Source organism: Cyrtonyx montezumae, unplaced genomic scaffold (genome assembly GCF_038088225.1).
Source record: "Cyrtonyx montezumae isolate F1298 unplaced genomic scaffold, pur_monq_1.0 scaffold_34, whole genome shotgun sequence".
In the NCBI taxonomy this organism is placed as follows: domain Eukaryota; kingdom Metazoa; phylum Chordata; class Aves; order Galliformes; family Odontophoridae; genus Cyrtonyx; species Cyrtonyx montezumae.
In genome coordinates, this window is record NW_027072039.1 from 1,291,151 (window position 1) to 1,313,710 (window position 22,560).

The following is a 22,560-nucleotide window of genomic DNA, read 5'->3' on the forward strand; positions in this document are numbered from 1 at the left end:
TTGTGAATTCCTTTCCAGTGTTGGACTGAGAAGATTTAAAGTACAGACACCCCTTGGCCCCCTTTTAAGCAAACACTGGATCTTCCCTTCTGATATTAGAAACTTAAATCTGTCTATGTGTCTCAAATCTCATTAATTACAATACTGGCCTCATGAGATACAATTGCTGCTATTAAGAGCAGTGTTTGTGCCCGAAATGATTTGGGCATGGGATCAGACGTGTGCAGAAAGACTTCAAAACAAGACTAAGGACACACACAAAACTTCACAAGGCTATAGGATGTTTCTGTGCTACTGCATCTGTTCGCTCATCAAACTCTTGTATCCACGCCACAGTGCTTTGTTTGCGTGCTTCCAAAGGATACTACACCCTGATAGCATTCCTGCAGAGGCAGTTGTAACGTTAGCCTGGCAGATCTACAGCAGAGTCCTACGATTACCTTACTCCTGCTTGCACTCTGTTTTCCATACTCACAATAAATGACTAAATGCCGGCGTTACGTCTGTATGTCACACTAAAGAACCGCTAAGCAAAATTACAAAGCCGTCACCTGAATGTTAATGGTAGTCAGGGGGCCATGCCCACACAGAGCTCTAACACTGCCCCTGGGAGCAGACTCACCCTGCTCAGTTCTGGACACCCATTGCTGCCCTCTAGAAGTTCACCCTGCCCCAATTTGTCCACCAAACCATCGTTCGATCTCAGAATATCCAGGGCGCCTGCAATCCTTCGGAGCCAAATAAACCATGAAGAACGCAAAGGAAAAATGGGAACAAAGCATTTTCAGCTGTGAAAATCTTGTCATGGAATGCGTAACCAAAGGACGCTGGGGCAATCTCATATTATTTTTAGGGAACACCTCAATGTAGCTCTTCTTGGCATAAAGACTTCTCCCCCTGCAAGAGCGACACACCACTGACATAGTCATCTTCTCAAAATAACCCCCCGCCCTTCGAACCACAAACAAATCAATCAAAACTACTGAGGCAAACGAGAGAGGAGACTTTGCAGAAAATAAATGGAAAGGGAAAAGAGGAAGGCACAGAGAGGAGCCAGGAACCACTTCACTGCTGCTGCCAGCTTCGTGTGAAAGCTGTGCTGATGGGGATGGGTGGCAGTACGAAGCCTTGGACAGGAGATAGCTCTGATGGGACGTCAACGCCCATTCCACGTGGGTAAGCAAATGTTAAGATGAAAACTGGACTCAGGACTGCGGCCATCTGAACCAAAATAACTACTACCTGCCTGGCGTGTGTTTGCCTGAGTGTGTCCATTCCCACCGTTCTCCTCCCTCAGGCTACTGTTATTTTTTTGTATTTTACCCACAGCCCAGGTCCTTCTTTGTTCTCTGCCCCGGTTCTTTCTGTGCCTTTCTTTCTTTGTGCCATTTTCCTCTCCCTGTATCCACGCTGCATACAATCAGTCACATGGCCAGCCTTCATGCGAGCTCCATGCTACGGGACACGTAAGTATTATTCGGCACAATCGAGGGCAAGAGGCATCCTCTCGGATGCCATTCTCAGGCTCTCTCTCCACACTCCGCTTTTCATCCCCACGTTCCCTGCGCGTTGTTGTCGCGCTTTGCTTCCTTCTTCTCTTCTCCCATGGCCATTTACACCTCCATCCCTTCCCGCGTCGGCCTCCCTCACCCTTCCCACCTCTCCCTTAACGCTCTCCCGCTGCCCGCTTCCTTCCTCCACCCCCCAGAGCTCCGTGGACAGCTCTTCCCGCCACTGGAAGCGGGGGACAGCGGACGGTGCGGATGCCCGATCCTGACGCGGGTCCATCGCGACTCAGAGGACGCCGTGCCGCGGCTCTCACAATGACAAACAGCTGCCGGCGGTCCCGCCCCCGGGCAGGCGGCGTGCGGGGAGCGGCCCGTCCGCCGACCGCAGTCCGCTCCGCGTTTTGCCGCTCGCCGCCGCCGCGCTCCCCCCTCGGCGGCAGCGGCGGCGGGCGGGTGGCGGGCGCTCGGAACAGCCAGTTGTTTAAAATCCTTCTAGAACCGTTTCTAATTCCCCCTTGCGCCGGGGAAGGGAGAGCGCGAGCGGGGAGGGCGGGGGGGGGGGGGGGGAGGAGGAGGAGGAGGAGGAGGAGGAGGAGGAGGAGGAGGAGGAGGAGAAGGAGGGAGGAGAAGGGGCCGGGGGGGGGGGGGCCGGGGGGAGGAGGCAGCAGCCCGGCCGGCTCCCGCCTGCCCGTCACGGCGCGGAGGGGGCGTGGCCTCGGTCCCGGCCGGCCAATGGGTTGTGTGTGTGGCGGCGTCGCCATGGCGACGGGGCCGTTCCCGGGGAGGCTGTGATGGGTTGACAGGTGCGTGACAGTCGGAGCTCTCCGCAGGCATGTACGGCAAAGGCAAGAGCAACAGCAGCGTCCCGTCCGACAGCCAGGCCCGGGAGAAGTGAGTACGGCCCCGCCGCCGCACTCCGGTCCCGCGCCCGATAACTTTCCGCCGAGGGGAAAGGGTTGGGGGGGTGGCGTGGGGGTGTGGGGGAGCTGCCGCGCTCGGGGCGCGGGGCCGCGCGGCGCCGGGGAGCGATCGGAGCGGGACCCGCACCGCCCCGCGGGCGGCGCTCGGCGGGGCCGGGCTGGGAGCGGGCGGCGCGGGGACGCGTCGGGAACAAAGCGCGGCGGCCGCGGGTGCGCGGAGCTCCGGCGGCGCCCGGCTGCCAACTTCGGGCCCGGGACCCGGAGCGCCGCGCCGCCGGAGCCCCGGGGAACCGCGTGCGGAGCCTCCTCCCAAAGTTTTCGCGTGGCCGAGCCGGCCCCCGCCGCCGGGCCGCGCGGCCCCCTCCGAGCAACTGGTGGCTGCCGGCGCCGCGCGGGCGGAGCGCTCCGACGGCCGCCGGGCAGCGCGGCGCGGAGCGGCCGCCTGTCCTCCGCGGAGTCGCGCGGGTCGGGGCTCCGCAGCCCGAGCTCCGGGCGGGAAGTTGGCGGCGCCTTCGGCCCCGGCGTCCTCTCGGCAGCCGGTCTGTCTTCCTTATTCCAGCCGCCGTGAGGTCGCGTGCCGGTGCGAAAAGGCGCGCTACTTTTCCAGGCAGGGCTGCCGAGCCGCCGTATGGCTGAGAAGTGCCTACTCTGCTCGGTAAAGTTGCGAGGCCCTGCTAGATGGTGCTGTTCCATTTGCGGACGCCGGCTCCCACTCGCGGCGCGGACGGGTTCCGCGCTGCGGGGCCGGGATGGGCTGCTGCCACGGCACGGGCGCGGGCACGGAGCGCCGGGGAACAGCGGCACAACGGTGGGCTCAGCCAGGCGCTCAGAAGTCCCCCTTCACCTCCAAGCGCGCCCCAGTCTTCCTTTAAGGATTATTCCCCCCCCCCCCCTTATATCTGGTGACACGGCGTACCCTGTAGATTTATTCCTTCTCTGCCGTTCTTTCAACTTTCCCCCTGGCAGAGAAGACTCCGTCGTTGCGGTGCTAATGCTCTTCTTGCGGAGTGGGGCTTGCGCTATTTTTCCTTATGACACTGTTCCACAGTGCTGCTCCCGAGATGATGCGCGAGTTCTTGCTCTGTTCCGAAAAGTTGCCATCGGATGAAAGGTCTCTGAAAACACAGCCCTGACTTACGCGTAAGGTTCGGTTCGTTTGGAAACCGTGGAGAAAGCATGCATGCCTGATGCATTAGGCATCCACTTAGTCAAAAAGGATGGGATTGTAGCTGCGTTTAGTATGAATTTTCAAAGTTCTTAGAACCAAACACGCGACTTCGTCGTGTCTCCTTGAGATTTAAGTAGCCAAATCGAGCAGCCAGCTTCATACCTAAGAGCACTTGTACTGATGAAGTGCAGTGGGGTCTGGGCGCCTGGCTGTGCAGAACACACGTGCTCTGGCGAGGACATGTGACAGTGGCAGGATGAGCGTGCAAGGAGGCTCCTGAGGAGCGTTTCACCAGCGTGGGATATGCGTGTGTTGCTCACATTTCATTTCAGAGTCAAAGATGAGATGTACCTTATATTTTACAGACCGATTCAGTGCCAAATATGTTTCTGATGTGGTATCTCACTCTGTGCTGCCTTTAATATTTATGTCGTTTGAGGTTATGTCATCTCTATTAAATAAAGCGAGCAAGTTTTGCAAGTCATTTGTGGTACTCCCTGGCAAATTATCAGTTCCGAAACAGCATTCATTCCATGTTCTTTCTCTTTGCCCCTCCCACCCGACTTTTGGGGTAAGTTATCTGTTTTATATAGCTTAACAACAAATGTAAAGTTGGGACAGATGAATTCCCAGAGAAATAATAGCAGGTTCTTTTCTTCAGAGGCACAGTACAGTGCTGCTCAGAAAGTGCTACAATGAAAGCATGATGCCTGCAAAGAGCAGAGGGGATGAACTGAGTTAAAAAAAGGTGCTATTTCTCCTGTCTCTCCCATTCTGGAGCAGCTGTGCTTTGGTTTGGGTTTGGGCCACCACTACCACGTGGTGGGCAGAACAGTTGTGTTCCACTGTCCAGACTTGGCCAAGGACAATCAAATCTTCATGCATACTGTGTGAGGAAAAAGACTGAATTTCTTTATGGCATCCTTTGTTATCTCTTTGTGGCAAACGCATTTTTCCTATTCTGTGACATGGGATTAATTCAGATTAAGGAACTTGGACTCCCTTTCATTTCTTTGAACGGCTGAACTTTCTAAATTTCCAGTCTTGGATGAAGGATGGGACTGCACGACTTTGTGTGCCTTGTCATGCATCCTTTCCAACAGCACTTTCACAGGAATGTGGAAATAGAGCTATTGCCCTATCAATAATTTTTTAAGTTAGAAAATACAAGTAGAAAACTACCTAAAAAAATAATAATAAAAAAAGAAACCGTGTGCCATAAGCAAATGGAAATGCTGGAAGAATTAACAGTTTTTTGTTAATTTGATCTTCCAGTGGTCCTCCATCTTTTTAATTTTTTTTTATTTCTTCCCCCAAGACGTCTTTTCCTTTTTTGGAGGCTCAGCAGATATGCACATTTCACACAGAAACTACCACGACTGTCAGCTGTGATTTTTTTTTAAATATAAAAAGATGTATTATCAAAATAACAACACGGGAGCAACCAGCAACCATTGGGGTGAGTGGCTGATTGCTCTTCGGTTTGGCGTGGCAGAAGACCTCAATAAAGTGGGATAAATAAACTTGGTTGCTGCTGTCAGCTCCTTGCTTTGTTGATGTGAACGTCTTTCCTGTTTGATCTCAACCAGCTGGATGTGTGAGGGAAGATGGGCATTTTTCTTGTTTCCATCATGCTTGCTGCTGCTTGGAAGGAAAAAGATTTCACCTTGTTGTTTCCCTCTAGTCTGTGCTGGTTGGTGCATCTGAACAGCTCATTTGTGAGTAGTGTGGTTGCCTGTGTGGATTTATATCTCTTCCCCAGCAGGAAAGCAGAGAGAAATTTACACAATTTATGTCACGTTTTTGTTGGTGTCAGTGGGGTTCTCCATAAACAGGGGACAACTGACCACCGCTTCTCTCAGTTCATTCTATCAGTTTAGAAAAACTGAGATATCCTGGGGTTTTGGAGGATGTGTGGGTTTTTGGATATATTTCATTTGATTTTTCTTTTTTTTTTCTTCATGTTTGGAAAGACAGCATTGCATGACTTCACAGTAGTAAATTAGTGATGTTAACCATCTCCACTACAGCTCTCGTAAGCCACACAGAAGTAAGATACAGAATGAAATTAATTGTCATCGGCGATAAATTTTCTGCTCCTCCCTGAGAAATGATGAGCTAGTTTTTCAGGTTTCAGGTGGTGGAGCATGCAATGAACTCTTTTTTTTTTTTTTTTTTTTACCCTTGGAAAACAAAATTGGTACTTCATCCCGCACAGTGTTACAAAATTCAGATTTGATGTTTGTACACTGATTTCATCCGTCGTGTTTAACTTGTGGGAAACGTGTCAGTGTTTGACAGCAAGAAGTTTGCAGGACTGGCAGTCTGTTTCAGAAGAGTAGGATTTCCAATCAGGAACAGTGCAGAAGAGAAGGTTCTGGAAGGAGTAACAGTTTCTCAGTGCTTATGCTTGATCACGATGTTTTGGGTGATGTTTTGGGTGATGTTTTATACTGCATACAGGTATTTTGGAGAGTGTATGAAGGCATTCCAAATGATGTATATGCTGCACTTCAGACCCTCTAAGACTAATTGGCTTTGCACTGTAGATTTAACAGCTACTGGCAGAGCTGGAGTTGCCTGTAGAAATGTACGTCAGTGCAGTGGTTTGCTGAAATACATACCCAACTTCTTGTCTGTGTGTAAAACTACTTTATTGAAAATTCAATTTCTGTGTTGGTTCCTCTGTCTGTTCATCCTACAGTTCTTTTCCTCGCGCTTTTCCTTAACTTTTTCTTAACACAGGTTTTTGGTGTTGCTTCAAAAAGGTGTTAAACCTCTTTGGGCTCTGCCACCTCAGAAACTTCTGCTGCTGAAGAGCAGGGGCAGCTGGAGGCCGCTCCAACCCGCTGGGTGCACCCTGGGCTGCAGCGAGCACAGTTTGGGCTTGGTTAAGAGATAATTAAATCTTCCTGGAGGAGACAGTAATTAACGGAAACCAGCATATATTAATAATTAATTGTGCTGAAATTATATGCATAGATAAATTCCCGAGTATTAAAGTAGCCAAACAACATTTTTATAACTTCACCAAACTTTACCTGTTTGGGTGGAAAATTTAGTGTGGCACTTATAATCCTTGTGCTGCTTTGTTTAACATCGGCGTGTATAAAGTTTCAGCTGAAATGCTCTGACACATTTTCAAAATCGGACAAAGAAAAGATGTATTTTCCAGCGTTCCGAAGCTCTCGCAACTTTTATGGTGGAAAAGCAGCAGCATCTTTCTTCTTTGGGTGAGAAATTTGGTTGGGAATGGATGTAGGGTTTTATTCCAGGGATGTGCCTTTTTCTGTTTGCATGACAAAGCATCTGAATTTAACCGGGATGCAAGCCTTTCAGAAAGCGATTTGCATGTGCCCAGGGCTTGATGACCGTAATCTTTGCATATTTTATCTGTGCTGAGAATGTGTCCGGACACGGTGTGTGAATGGGTGTGAGTGTGCAAAACCTGGTGTGCCAGGTGTCCCATGTGTTACCAGGGCCTGCAGTCACCCTGAGGCCAGGAGCAGGCTCCTACCCAGACCCTGGGACAAGGGAGGATGGCCAGGGACATGGAAAAGTAACACTGATGTGAAAGTTTGGGTGGGAGCAGCGTGCTGGAAATGGGTTATGGTGAGAAGGTTCAGTGCGAAGGTGAGCAGGCAGATGGGTTAAGGAGTTCTGTAGGGCTATGGATGCCAGCACTGGGGTCAGAAGTCTGGGTGGGAGCTGGATCAAGGAACCAGAGCTGGGAGCAGAGCTGAAACAGTGGGCGCTTTGAAGAAGGTCAGGGAGTGGAAGGGTTTTGCTGAGTTTGGGTGCTGAAGGATTGCCATTCCTCTGCTGCCAGCAACTGGCCGGGAAGCTGGTGGTGAAATGCCTATCTTGGAGATGAAGCCTATGAACAGCTGTGAAATACTGAATTAACTGAAGTTGCAAAGGTGTGTGCTGCTATTGAAACCTGAGGCTTGTTCAAGTTGCCATGTGAGAGAACGTTGGCACAGAAAGACTGAACTTGTCTTCCAAAGGCAGAAAACAGGGTGTCTACTTATCTAATCTTTGACTGTTCATCTTGCCTTCCCAGTAACTTTCACATAAGTTGGGAAATATGGCTGCATACTAACCATAGTCCTCATTTGCATGTTCATTGATTTACTAATTTTTTGTCTGGAAGGACTCTGCACTTCTATTTTGCAGAATAGAGCACTGTTTTTGTAATGAGTAGCTATTTGGTTATTCACTGCTTTGTTGTTGTTCAGTATATGCCTCGATTTCGCTTGCCATTATATAATACTAGTGTTCCTGGAGGAAGAATATGTAGCTTCTTTGGTGCCTAGTGCCATAGGATCTAAGTCCCACAGACCCAAGAAGATATGTGTCAACCTGGTTTTAACAACGGCAGTACGACAAAGAAAGGTGAAAGGCAGAAATATTCACTGGTAGTTGAGTGCTTGATTTGAGATGTGTAGCCTCACATTATTATTATTGTTTCAATTTTTGTTTGATCTTGAATTTCTATTTCAGAGTACTACATAAGCCACCATTATGTATATACAGCCTCTACAGTCTCTCTTACCACTAACTGTAAGGCTGAGATATGCCATTTTATGATGTTGAGTATCCAGAAGGCGAGGAACGGAAATTTATTTACCCCATTGTGCAAAGTTTGTTTTAAATGGCTGTCCTGCAATACAGAACAATCTTCTGGCCCACCTACAGGAGAATAATGTCAGTGACGGATTATGTTGTGAGGTTACTGCAGGAGGATGCAGTTGCAGACTCACAGACAGTCCTCCTGCAGCAGCCTGACATTATACCACATCCTGGAGCCTGCTGTCTGTTTGAGACTAAAAATATGTGATCGTATGATTCAGGACAGCATTGCATTTGGGGAAGGACACTTAATGGTGATCCTTCTGTGCACACAGCAGGTATAGAAAAGGGCACAATCCTGAGAAACATGCCTAGGTGAGTAGGTCTTCTCCGTGGACATCCTGTGGCTACAGCCTGAGGGTTTCTCAGCAGTGGTGCCTGTGGTTAGGGCTGCTTGGCTCCTGTTCCCTGGATGTGCCAAAGAACAGAAGGGAGTGCTGTGCTGGGTTGCACTGGATGTGAGGTTTCTTCTCTACTGCCTTCCTAGTTGAGGCACAGACCTCTAGGTTCAGGTTGTTAAAGGTAAGTAATGGTCAGGCAGTAGCTGTTATTTCATCTACTAAGAGAGGTCTTGCTCAGAATATCAGCAGACAAGTTCATTCAGAAATCTTGATTTCTGTGAGCTTTCGGATATTTCCCAGTTTCAGGAAGGTAACAGGTGAGAACATAACCATGCCTATCTAAGAAGTTGAAAGGTGGCAGTAATGAGAGTGTGACATCCTATCTTTTTTTCTTGCTTACTTCCATTAAATCTTTATTTTGCTGGAAAATAAAATGAGATTTTTCTTTTAATTTTATTCATTTTATTTTATATTTTTGTGATGATACTTCTTTTACTCCAGACCTTAAGATATTCTTGCCAGAGGTCTCTTTTTGTCTTTCCTCTGTCTTACAAATGTAGTGTTCAGACCAAATGATAGAACTGAGTAGGATAAAATAATTACCTCTTCTTTAATATAATACATACTGCTTAGTTTTATATATAAAACATTGTCACTAATACTCCCTAGAATGCTTGCCTGTTTTTTTTTTCTTTCTTTTTTAAACAATCCATTTTGCAATCCACATGCCCTCCAGGTTCTTTTTATAATACTGCTGCCTTGCCAATTATTCTCCATTTCATATTTGTGCATTTGATTTCTTATTCCTGAGCATAGTACTTTACATTTGTGTGTATTGAATTTTCTCTTATTAACTTTCCTTACCCTTTTTGTTGCCATGTAAAGGCTCATAGTCTTTCCCAATATAGGATCTATACTTTTGTGTTTCTACATACCGCTTGTTAATGAAGGTCTTTTAATGGAATTTGTTTGGGATAGCAGGAGCTTTCTTGAAATGTCCTCTCATTTTTAGAAACATACCGATGATGGCTCTTCATTTATTATTTTTTTCAAGCAGCTGTATCCCTTTTGTTTTTTTTAGTTTTATGACAGTTTCCTTTGCTTATGCCAATGTCGCGATAGGCCAAGAATCAAAACTCTTACATCCTAACAAGTGGATGGCTTAATAACATTTCCTTCTTATCCTCTATTCATCCTTTTCAATAAATAAAATTGAGCTGTCTGATTCTTTCCCTAGACAGATCATGTTGACTTGCACCTATATTTGTATTTGAAAGGCGTTCTTGAATTTGTTTCTGGAATTGTCTTCTGTGATAGCAAGCGTGATGTCTGCATGAAGTTTCCTAATGCATTTGTCTTTGTGCTTTTTTGAAAATAAATTATTTTAGTACATACCATGGCATTTTAAGGTCTTTTTTTTTTTTTTCTCCCGCATTTTACTGAATACAACATGTGCAAACAGGCCAAAATTATGACTTCTGTTATGTGGGCTGAGAAGCTGGGCAGCTCATTTCTGGTCACCTTCCTCTCGCTTGTTTTTCTGTACAGTGGTGGAGGTGTGCGTTTGAGTTTAATCTGAAGTGGTAAATAATCTCAGATCCTCTTTTTTAGGCTATTGCAACAATGTGGTTGAAATCTCACTGCCATTTTAATGGTGGCAATATAAGACATCCAGGTTTGGTCTTTGTTCCACAGATGAGTTTTATCTTGAGGCCTGACTGTTGGGCGAGGCCACTTGGGGAGTTCGGGGCACATTACATTGTTCTCAAGCTCTGGGGTCCCTGTGGTTCAGGCAGGAAAACAAGCTGAGGAGAACCCAGCATGGGTGCCAGCTGGGGACAAAGAGAGAGAATGTTTAGGCAGACTTCACCTAATCACAATGTACACGTAGCTTAATTTGTTATAGGGCTGTCTTGGGTCCTGGGCCTGTCTGTGGCAGCCGGAGGAGGAGCCTTTTTGGTACCAACTTTCAATTCCTCTGAACCCAAGCCTGCACACTGATCTGGCATCCGCATCTCGTTTGTAGGAAAACCAGCTTCCCTTTTAATTGCAGAGCCAAAATCGTAAAATCACAGATTGATAGAATGGCTTGGGTTGGAGGGGACCTTAAACATCATCTAGTTCCAGCACCCCTGCTGTGGGCAGGGCTGCCAACTGCTAGATCAAGCAGTAATGTGGATCAAACACTAAAATGTGAATGGATGTAACTTCTTTTTCCTGTATCGTCAGTATCCCTTTCAAAGAGCTTTCTTAAGGCACACATACTGCAGATTCTTGGTTTTAAGTTGGATACTCCTAGGATGAATGTTATTTTTTCTTTGCTGTTTGCTATTCCTGATGAATGGACCCTATTGAAAGGCAGAGGGAATTTCAGTCAGGAAGAGAAAGATAATTTTAAGCAATTAATGTAATAAACTGCAGTTACACTGTAATTTACAGTGTCCCGTGCTTTATATGCACTTTGGTTTTATTTGCAATAAAAACAGTTGAGTATCATTCTATAGATACCTCTGTAAGCTTCCCCGAGAGAAAACAGTGTTTTGAGAGTACAGAGTTAGTGGTTGTCAGCTCATGTAAATCCTGTGGTTGTGTATATGTATATACACAACCACACATATATATATACATATAAATTATATATGTATGTTACATATAAATAAATACATAAGTTTATATTGATACTGAAAACGTCTTGCTATTAGAAGGTGCACTCTTAAATTTATCTAACAAGACTGGAAAATTAATGATGTTCCATTGTTGAGATTAAGTATTTCTGTTGGTAGTTTGGAGAAAATAGATATCATCTGTACTGTTTGTTTTCTGAGATAACCACCTTAATGTTCATGAAAACTGGCAGTTAGTCTTGGAGACTATTTTGTTGGTTAAATTACAGTAAAATCAGTGGCAACTTGAAAAAGCCTGTGCTGTCATGTTGGCACATTGCAGCCTTTCACTGGGAAAGTCTGAGCTTTCTGAAGAAAATATTTGAATTGAGAAAGTGAACTATAATTCCTTAATAAATATGTTGTTCCTGACAGTCTCGGGACAAAATGGATCATGTGGCTGACAGGCTGTATGATTGTGTCATAAATATTCACTGATTTATGAAAGTAAGGATTCTATCTGTTGCTCATGCTACAAAAGTTGTAGTCCTTTATCAAATATTTGTAATTATAACATTGAGATTTGATTAAAAAAAAAGACTTTTGCTGTCCTCGTTCTTAGCATTTCATTTGCCATTCCTCTCCCACAGCTGCTAACAGAAAGGGGCTTGCTGTGGATGGCTCTGCTTATTTCTGTTTGTGTCGTCCTTTGAAGCAAGGTGGTGGTGGGGTGTTGATAAAAGCTATTTGTTAGGTAGGGAGTGTGGGTGCGTTAATGAAATTTCATCAGGTGTGTCAGGAATAATGAAGCACCCTGCTGAATCTGAAACTGCCTGAGAAGTGAAGGTTATGGCTCCCATCGACAGCCTCTTGAACTCTTGGTCTCCTTTAATTGTTTATTATTAAAACTCTCCCGAATCAGTGTATATTGTTTAATCTGCCTTGAAATGTGAATTACAAGTCAAGGCCTTTGAGTAATATAGTGAAAAACTGTCTGAATTTATTGCACCTTCAGAGAGTGCTTCCTAAAACTGGTTAACCTGCGACGCAGCAGCTGGTGCCTCCTGCATTCATAGTCTCAGCTTTTCTCAGCCCCATCCCTCAGATCAGAAAACTTCTGGGGTGATGCCAGCATTGATGAAATATTTATAGAGCGCTGTATGTGGAGAGGATGTTTTACAAACTTAAAGGCATATTTCCTGTCCTGGGGAATTAAGTTTGTTTTTCCTGCGCGTTGTATGTATGTTGTAAAATAATATAAATGGAAGTTGGTTTTCTGAGTTGGAGCAGGAAAAGTACGTGATCAACAAATAAACACATAGTGCTTGTGTACAGGACAGTGTGTAAGAAAATATAAGGCTCAGGGAGATAAAGGAAAGCTTCAGATCAGAAGATAAAAAAAAGCACTTGAGAAATGTGAAAATATGCCTCTAGTAACAGTAATGCTTGACAAGCACATCTGAAAGGTACACTTTGGTGTTTCTGACTTCTGTTGTACTGTCGCTCTTAATTTTGCTCTCTGTACATCTAAGTCTTTATAAAAGAGATGTTTACTCTTATGAGACTAATGTCTGTTGAGCTGTGTAACTATAAACCTAGATAAGTGTATTTTAAATTCTTTTTAGAAATAAGACAGAATATAATGCAGCAAAACCTTAAGAATATTCTTTTAAGACGCAGCTCAAACTATTTCTCCAACTATGGTTGGGGAACCTATAATAGGTGAATGAAATACACATCTTGTTTTCACACATCTTTAATAGATAATAAAAAATCAAACTGTGGAATACTGGAGGTGTGTATTTTCACATTCTAGTCATTTTGAAAGTTCTTTTTAAATCTTTCCCAATATTCTCCAAACAGCTCTGAAAAATTAATTTTTCAAAATTAGGAAAAATACTTTGGAGCTGCCTGGTGTTAGTCTCCAGTTCTGTGTAGAATAATTAAAAATGTATTGTCATGCAGCCATATTTATTTTTATCTTTCAGTGCCATAGATCTGGATTGATAGCGTTTCACTCATTGCTATCTAGTAAAGCTCTTATAAAAGAAAGTTGAAAGAGGGCACTGTTATTTTATTATTTAGACCATGAGCTTAACAAATGTGTTTGAAAGCATAAAGCCATGCACACAGCAGATTTCTGGGACACCGTTTCTCTGTTCTAGGCTCTTTGAGAAACTAGCAGCAACTCGGGTTGTGTGGGAGAACTTTAGATTGGATGTTTGGAGGAACTGCATCTCAGAGTGAGTGGTCAGATGTTTGAAGAGGCTGCCCAGGGAGTGGTGGAGTCCACAGCCCTGGAGGTAGTCAAGAGATATGTAGTCCTTAAGGGCATGGTTTAATGATGGTAACTTGGTAGGCTGGATTGATGGTTAGACTTGATGATCTTTTAATGTTTTTTGTAGCCTCAATTGATTCTGCGACTATAGGAAAGCAATGGCAATTCATGGTTAGTCTTGTATACCATCCTGACCCTTAGGAGCCTGGTCAGTTGAAATACACCTCATCCAAAGCTAAAAATCAATTTTTCTTACTTAGCTGGAACATCAAGCTGCTGCATACACAGTTTTGGTTCACAGTTACCCAGCAGTAAAGAAAGTACACCTACAGGAGCCTTTATTTTCACTTTTAAAGCGCATGAAATGTTCAGCTCCAGTAATCTGATGTCCTCTGGTACAGGCACAGTTTCTGAAACAAATTGGGTTTGTCTGTGCACATGCTGAAATTGTGCTTGTTTTCTCATCTTGAAATGTTACTCCTGTCATGTCTTTTTATTAGCTATGATGCACCTCTGTGGCCTGGGCTCATTCATGTAGTGATTAAAAGACAGTGTGAGCAAAGCTAAAGAGAAGGCAGGACAAAGTGAACTTTCTGTGAATACAAGAGTTAAAACACAGAGGAAACACTGAAAAACTTAAAGTATTTTGGTGTTAGTTTCTGTTTAATTTCTTTTTTTACATGGTGTATACAATCAATACACAATGCCTCTTTAAGGAGAAGAGCTCTCTGGCATAGTGTACTGTTATGGAGAAAAACAGATTCTGAGAAGGGCTTTGTACTTACTCAGGTGAACATACTCTTCTCTTTGGGAGAAGACATTGAATTTTTCAGCAGTTCCAAAGAGAAGTGGAAAAACAAGTGAAGTAAAAGGAAACCTAACCTGTAACAGTGTCGTAGGTCAAGGTCTCTAATACCTTATTTTGAAGCATTCCAAAAGGGCTGGAAATAACAACAAGGCTAAGTTGGAGAGACCAGTGATGTAATTTGGCTAAGTAGTTCCTATGTATTCTATAGCATCAACATGGAAATATGTTGAATTTCTGCTTTATCAGTACAGTGGTGTATTTAAAGTAAACGAAGAAGGATGACCGTTGGATTCTTACAGCTGAAAGTTGAGTGTACTACCTTTCCATTTTGGTGCATTTGCTTATCAGGCTTGGAAGGCAAAGTTCAGGTCTTCGTCCTTAGAGCAGTTAACTGCACAAAATCTGCATTGATTGAGTCATAGGAACAGGTTGATTTAATTTAAAAAAGAAAAGCTTTTGATTCAAATATGGAATAAAATTAGAAGAGACGTTGTCAGACTTCATAGGCTGAGTGCACTCTTCATCCACTTCCTAGCTTCTTTAGTTTTATCCTCATTCTCTTGTCATGCCTCTTTGTATGGAATCATTAAATTTACTTTTCTTACTGATGGCCTGGGCATGGTCTGTTGTGTAATTACTGCAATTACCACACCGAGGCTGACTTTATTTTCAACTCCTGTGATTTAGATCTCTTTTGGAGCAATGACTGGAGCAGCCAACAACCAAAGTTTTTAAAGCAAAGCATTTGTTCAGACCTAAAGCAATTTGAAAGAAAGCATCTGAAGGCAACAAAAGCTGTCTGTATATGTAATTTTTTCCTGACTAGGAATGTACAACTCCCCTGATGTTTATCCAGTAAAACAAGCTTCATCTGATTCCTCCCAAAAAGCCTCTTTCAGTGTGTTTGCCTGGATAGCCCCTGGCAATTGACACAAGCTTATCCAAAAAAAGATAAGAGTTTTTTTCTTCCCTTCTGGCAGCTCAGGTGACCTGAAGAAGCATTTGTGCCCTAAAGGTTTCTCCTCTTTTGTTTGCTTGGTTTTCCCTGCACCCTCCTGCTATGTCAGTTAGGTTTAGCAAACGATGCTGCATAGAGATATGGCCTCACAATGTCATAGAATCATAGAAATGGTTGGGGACCTATAAGATTATCTAGTTCCCACCCCCCTGCTATAGGCAGGGACACCTCCCTCTAGATCAGGTTGCTCAGAGCTCCATGCAGCCTGGCCATGAATGCCCCTCTGGGCAACCTGTTCTAGTGTCTCACTGGCCTCGCAGTAGAGAATTTCTTCCTAATATCTAAATCTTCCCCGTTCCCATTTAAAGCCATTTCCCCTTGTCCTGTCACTACATGCCCTTTTGAAAAGTCCCTCCCTAGCTTTCCTGTTGGCCCCCTTCAGGTACTGGAAGGCTGCTGTAAGGTCTCCGCACACCCCCACAGCCTTCTCTTCTCTAGGCTGAAGAGCCCCAGCTCTCTCAGCCTGTCCTTGCAGGGGAGGTGTTTCAGCCCTCTGATCATCTTTGTGGCACTACTCTGGACACACTCCAACAGCTCCACGTCCTTCTTGTGTGTTGATTGCCCCAGAACTGAATGCAGTACTCCTGGTGGGGTCTCATGAGAGCAGACCAGAGGGGCAGAATCACTTTCCTTGACCTGCTGGTCACACTTTTCTTGATGTAATCCAGGTTACAGTTGGCTTTCTGGGCTGCAAGCGCACATTGCTGGCTCACATTGAGTCTTTCATCAACTGACACCCCCAAATCCTTCTCAGGGCTGCTTTCAAGCCATTCTGTGCTCGGCCAGTATCTGCTTGGGATTGCCCTGACTCAGGTGCAGGACCTTGCTTTTGGCCTTGTTGTGAATTTCATGTGGTTGGCATGGGCCCACCTCTCAAGCCCATCAGTGTCTCTCTGGATGGCATCCCTTGCATCTTTAAACTTGAAACAGTTCAGTGGCTGTGATCAAGGGCAGCACCTCCTGCTCACCAGGGATCTTCACAGCCCAAGTCCGTGGTCCAGAGTAATTCTGTAAGGAGCATGAACCTGTTGCTGTAGTGCTAGGTGCTGGGCCTTTTTTCTTGCCCCATATCATCTCACAATACACGTGTGAGTGCATAGACTGTGAAAACAGTGTGTTGATGTGTCACCAGTTCACCTTGCCACGGCTGTTTGTGAAGGACATTATGAGGCAGTGTATGATTTTGTCAGGTAAAGTGGGAGCTTGTGCTGTGGGAGAGATGACATTAACGTGGAGTGTTGTGAATGAAACAGAATCAGTGCATGTAAGGGAGCAGCAGCTACTTTAGTTAAACATAAGTATTTGATGAGTACAGGCCAGGTGTTCAGCATTCTGAAATAATGTATGAACTGCTCTACGTTTCCAGGTGGTGTCTTTGTACCTCCTTGTACCATAGGATTGAAGATGTAAGAGTACAGTGGGCTTCTGGGTGAACTGGAGATGTGTCTGGCTGCCCAGGTGCTCCTTGGACATCCTGTTTCTTTTGCCTTCCACCTGCTGTTTAGCATTGGGAACTTAGGCATTTGTTCTGCCTGTTTTTCCATCCAACACACAGGAGCCAGACATGGCTTCTATACAGTGTTAGAAAAGATTCAGGCATTTGTGGTGATTTAACCCAAAAGTTTCCCTTTGGCATCCCTTAATCTAGATGTAATGAGATGTCATTACATTGTAGTCTTATTTTTTCTTCACATTAAGGTTTCAAAATTAATGAACTGTCATTTTTCAACCCACGAATAATTTGCTTGTTATTATTCTGTATTTATTACTTAGATTCCAAGAATGCTGCTGACTGAAGTGGTGAAATGGAAGTATTTTCTAGTGGCAGATTTATTGCTATCTTTGTTTTTTAATGTTGTGCAGTTTGTAAAATTCAGTAAATTTCAGCTGACTTTTGGGGTATTATTAGCATAAGTAATGTTTAGCTATGGGATCTGCTAGAGGTCAGCAGGCTTGTAACTGATATTTGCTTTCTTTTTGAAACTGAAATGCTTCATGTCATTGAGGATCTACTAAGGACTTAACACAGCTGAAGCATCCTGCACTTCTGTTGGATGGTGTGTAGAAGGAGATACATGAGATGGTTCTGAAAAATACAAACTCATTCAAGTGTCTTAGCTGCAGTAGGACTCAGTATGATGTACTGTTATGTGATGGTGAAATATTAATACAGTATGTGATATGCTTTATCAAGATAATTTCTCTGTATGCTGTTTCTCCAGCATTTTAAGCCTTTTTCATCCCTAACAGACATATGATATCATTGAATCTCAGATCTCAGATCTGGGTTAATTGTCCTAAAATATCATGGCTGTTGTGTCTTACGGTGATGTGAATCTTCTCTGCTGGCCTTTCTCTGAGTATAAAAAGATGCTGAACAGGGGTGGATTCCATTCATTTAAATACCTTGCCTGCTCATAAAGACCAAACAAATTGAATAAGTGCCCTGCAGACCAAAACACAGCCAGCTGGCCTGTCTTAGGAATTAGACATTAGACAGCATCATTATAATCTTGGAAAATAGGTAAGGAACAAATGATATAGCCCAGAAATCTTGGTGGGTAAGAGGTTGGTTTTGGGTCAGCACCAATGGAAGGAGCACCCAGCTCCTCAAGGGGAACCTCCCATGTGAGTGGCAGCAGACTCTAAGGGCAGTGACTTGACTCAGTCGTGCCATTTACCTTTCATGTGCTGAGGGCAGGAGTACTGTAAGCATTGCAAGGCCGTGGTAGTTGTTCCAGGTCTGCACCATGGGCAGGAATAGCATGTTTCTGTGGTGCAGGGAGCCAAGAGTTGCTTCTTTCCTCCCACCAGGAGGCCACGCTTGGGTTTGCATCCCTGTTCCACCACCCCACCCTGTGATCCAGTGTGTACAGTACGCTGATAGGAGTGAGTCACCTCTTTTATTATGTTTTGAATACTTTCCTCCCAAATGTAGCTCATTTTCTTCAGGGAAGGGAAAGAATTTATGCTGTCCTGGCTCCTTATTTTTATCAGGGCTCTGCTAACAACTTCCAGCTGAGAGAGTTCTTGGTATTTTTAATCTGAGATATTTAGCTATTTGAGCTTCTTTACATGTTTTCTCCTTGATATATATTAACTGGGGAGAAAAAATGGCTCGTTAGTTACCATATTAATGAGCACGCTTGCCAAATCAACTGTTGTTACTCTTAGGAATCTGAACACTTCAGAATTTGGGGGGAAGTTTGAGCCTAGCTCTGAAGTATTTGAATTAACCACCTTACTCCGTTCCCTGACTGATGTTGCTGAGACTGAATGTTACTCCTTATTTTAAGAGGTTGTTTCTAGTATTGAAAAAAATATATAACTAATATTTTGCTTAAGTACACTAAGAAGTAAATAGACTAAAGAAAGCATAAAAACTACAAAATGACAGCTCAGATTTTGACTCTTTTACGTTCTCTTTGTTCCTTTTTTTTTTCTTTTTTTCCAAGGTCTTTTAGAGCAGCAGAGTCCTCTGTCTTAAACTCATGTTAGTGCTGTATTGATTGTCTGGCTTACGGTCTGATCTAGTTCTTTAATATTCTAAATATTGAACCTGCTGGCACATCTTATATACACAGCATTTCCAAGTTTCTGGATAAACTTACCCTTCCATGAGATGTATATGAATGTTACTTTGAAAGAAACTTCTAAAAATATTTTAATATTGATCTTCTGCATTTAAAAGTGCTTTAACTTGTTTAACCATGGCATTACAGATCTTACTGTCATCAATTATTTTCTCTTGTCGTAACAGAGTTTCAGATGAAAGGTGAAAAGCTTAGGTAGAGCTGATGTTTCTCCACTGGAAACAACAATCTATTTGAATGTTAACTGTTTACATCACCAGACCAGTGTCTTTTTAGACAAACGACTCTTCAAAAACTAATCTGAAAATGTTATTTTTTGACTTACTGGTTATATATATATTTGCCACAGTGAAATGTACCAGTTTCACTAAGCACTCATGCAGTGCCTCTGTAGGACTGCAGGGGGATGGTAGAAATTACACTGAGTTTTAAATGAGAATGTGTCATTTGCTTTCGTGTACAAATCTTCCTGTTGTCACCTTGGAGCTGTTTTATTTATGCAGGGTGGTATTATCATGTTGCTCTGCTCATATCCACTTTACTATCTGATGCAGTTCTGCAGAGTGAGGGAAATGACTTTGTGCCATCTATGCAGCATCTTTGTCCTCTGGTTGCCAGTCTGGGGCTGTGGCATAAGTCAGAGCTGCCTGAAGGCTGCCAGCAATCACCAGGATATATCCTATTAATTGGGACCAGCTGGATACAAGTATGTATTGGCAGTCTGCAGTAGCTCTTCACCACTCAACTATTCCTTTTGGGAGCTTGAACCTTCCAGTAGCATTTGCTAAAGCCATCTAAAAGAGTAGTGATGTTCTGTTTTATTTATTTATTTTTCTTTTTTATTTTCTGATTTGTTTTAAAATTTGCTTAATGCTGCTTTCTTAGCTGCTTCCTGAGGTTGGGTAGTCACTGCTCCCCGTGTAGATGTGTCTGTTCAGCTTTGAGGATCCAGTTTAATAACGTGCGCCCCAGTTCTCTCAAAGCACTGAGAAAATTGTTTCTGTGTGTACTTCTTAAGCACCAGGGAGAATTTTTGTTGATAATTGTAACCTTCTTGGAAACTTGCCATTCTACTGCTGTACGCCATGAGGCCTCTTCAAGATAGAGTTACCATGTTTTGCTGTTAGGTGTCAGCTGCTTTTTTGTGCTCCTTTGGAGAGAGTCTCCATTCCGCCTTCTAAAAATAATGTTAGGAAGCTGCTGTTGTTTCTTATGGCCAGCCCCTGTGCACCAAGGTGACTGCCTGCCGAGTGGCTGTAGGGTGAGCAGGCTGCAGCCTCTGAGGCTGTCTGGCTGTGCTGGGACTTCGCAGTGGGGCTGCCAGATGAACTAAACTCAGATCGTGAGCAGCTTAACACTTAACAGTAAGAACAGTCAAAATTTCATTCCTCTTGTTTTCTAACGGGTTAATATGGCTGTACTGTTAAGAATCTTATTCTACAGTTCTTTGACTTTTTATTTGCGTATCCAGTCCTAAATAACTTAATTTTATATCGGTGTCTGAGCTTCCTGTGCAGTTTGTTGTAAACTGAGCAGCTGGCTCCTTATGCCTGCCCTTTGTACAAGTGTTTTTTTCATCGGTCCTTCTTCAGTCTGAGAAGCAGTTTGGCCACGTATTTGGAGGAAAAGAAGACGTTAGAAGCTGCAGTGAGCGACTGCAACTCAGTGTACATAAAGTATGTAAGTTGCTTCAAGCGTATATTTGAAATCTGCTGTTCCAGTAATGACCAGGCCAAATCTTGCTTTGCTTATGAGATCTGACAATATCACGGTCCATGTGATTTCATTTGTTGTATTCATGGAAGCCCTGGGGAGTGAAATAACTAGAGCAGGAATGAAGCTGTGCTTTCCTGCGTAGCACAGCAAAGCACTGTAGCAACTCGGCCGCTAGGAAAAACAGCATAGATTTTTTGTATGTGTGTGTTTGTGTGTGCACGCACGTGGGTGTGAGCGTATTTAATGCACAGTCACGTAGCAACATTACCGTGACCCATTAGCCCTTGTGGAGTAAATAGGCGATAATCATCCCTTTGGGTACGGGGCAGGTCGAGCTGAGCTGAGCTCTGGACAATCAGGGTGCTTGGTGAAGCCTTTGTTACCAAATATCCCCTGTTAATCTTCAGTTTCAGTTTACAGGCTTGAAATGTAGTCCTGCTGTTGTAAAGTTAACACGTATGCTTAAGAAAGTTTCTTTGCATTGTGCACCTTGAATGAAATGTAAAAAAGCCCTTTAGGGAGGCTAATCTTCCTTTCTTATCTGCAAATGTGTGAGAATGCTTGTGAAAGAGAAAAGCAACAGCCTAAAGAGCTGCCAGTTGGCTCCGAGAAGTTGTTTTTAGAAATAACACGAGTACTTGCGATAGAAGCATTAAGGGAACCTGTTACTCACTTTAGGGTAGTGTACTGAATGCTTAAATTTGGGAGTGAAGTCACAAAAACTAATCACAAAGTTCAAGGACAGGTATTCTTGTTTGTTTTAGTTTCATTTGAGGATTGTGGTGCAACTTCAGCGTGGTGTCATTCATACAATGTTTAGCATGCAGAAGCTATAGATCCTATAGATCCATTTGATATGTGTATTAGGCACAGCCAAAACATTTTGAACAATGCAAACACATCAAATCTTGAGAGACCGATAACTTTCCAAAACTAATTATGTAGAACCGTCTGTCCAACCTCTAGGGGGTAAGAACTTACATATCTTGAAATTATAAGTGGTAACATACTCTTCTATTTCTTCACTCTGTACAGAGAAAGTTATTTCCTAGCCTGTTGAGTGGAAAAAGAACAGTTTTGAAACAGCAGGAAAGGTCATTCTGGCCTGAGATGAATCATGAGAAATTTCAGTCTCTAGACAACCTTTACTTTTGCATTCCCTTAGACAACATTATTGAAATAGCTATAAGGAGGGATATAAAAACAAACCATTGTGACCTCTTGTATTTTGATTCCAGAAAATTTCAAAGTACTCTCATATTTCAGTGGATTATTGAAATTGTCACTGTACAGGCATGGCCAAACTCATAAAAGAGAAGGAAATGTTGCCTGACTGTTGAATGTGATGTGTGAGATTTTTATGATCAAGCAATAGCCTTTTTTGTTGTTGTTCATTTCTTGGGTCAATAGTTAAGATTACTAAAACAGAGAAAACTGTTTCCACTTCTCTCTGTTTTACTAATTGGTCCTCCAAATGAAGCAAAGAACTGCAGGTGAAGTTGTATATTTTTTGCATACAGTTTTAAAGTGTTGAAAAGTAAACTAAACTGAGTATAAACTTCGGTTTGCTAAAGCCTGCTTGCAGAGTGAACACAGACAGCAGCAGCATTCCCAAATAGTCATAAGGAAATGTCCAGCTTGTCTAAAAGCCATAATGTGGCAGGAGAGCAAAGAGAAAGCAACCTCCAGCACCAGTAGGAGACAGCCCTATGGGCAGGTCCCATGACCTTTGTAGGTCTCAGCACTAAAATGCATAAATAATAAAAGAACATTTGCCACAGAATTGCCCTTCTGCCAAAAAAACGGGCTCTGGTCGTAGGAGCTGCCCCGTTCTGTAAGCACTAATGGGGAAGATTGCCCTGATGTGAGCTGGCCTGTGAGTTCCTCTTGCAGATGGAAAAACGGTGGCTGCGTGGTGCCATGCCCCTACCACCTAGCACAGGCAGGTTTAGCCCTCGTCCAAAACACAATACAA

The 22,560-nt window shown here is 43.8% G+C and overlaps 1 protein-coding gene across 3 annotated transcripts in view; it reads left to right on the plus strand.

Annotated features, from left to right (window-relative positions):
• The first annotated feature begins 2,197 nt into the window (after positions 1–2,197).
• The window catches only part of SSBP2 (single stranded DNA binding protein 2), a 168,261-nt gene continuing 147,898 nt past the window's right edge, over positions 2,198–22,560 (plus strand). For 2 of the 3 annotated variants that reach the window (XM_065745226.1, XM_065745227.1), the window contains exon 1: positions 2,199–2,399. In XM_065745226.1, the coding sequence (XP_065601298.1) occupies positions 2,341–2,399 (59 nt within the window). In that variant the 5' untranslated portion in view covers positions 2,199–2,340. Of the gene's footprint in view, positions 2,400–22,560 lie in introns of all 3 variants that reach the window. The other variant, XM_065745229.1, reaches the window with a different exon arrangement.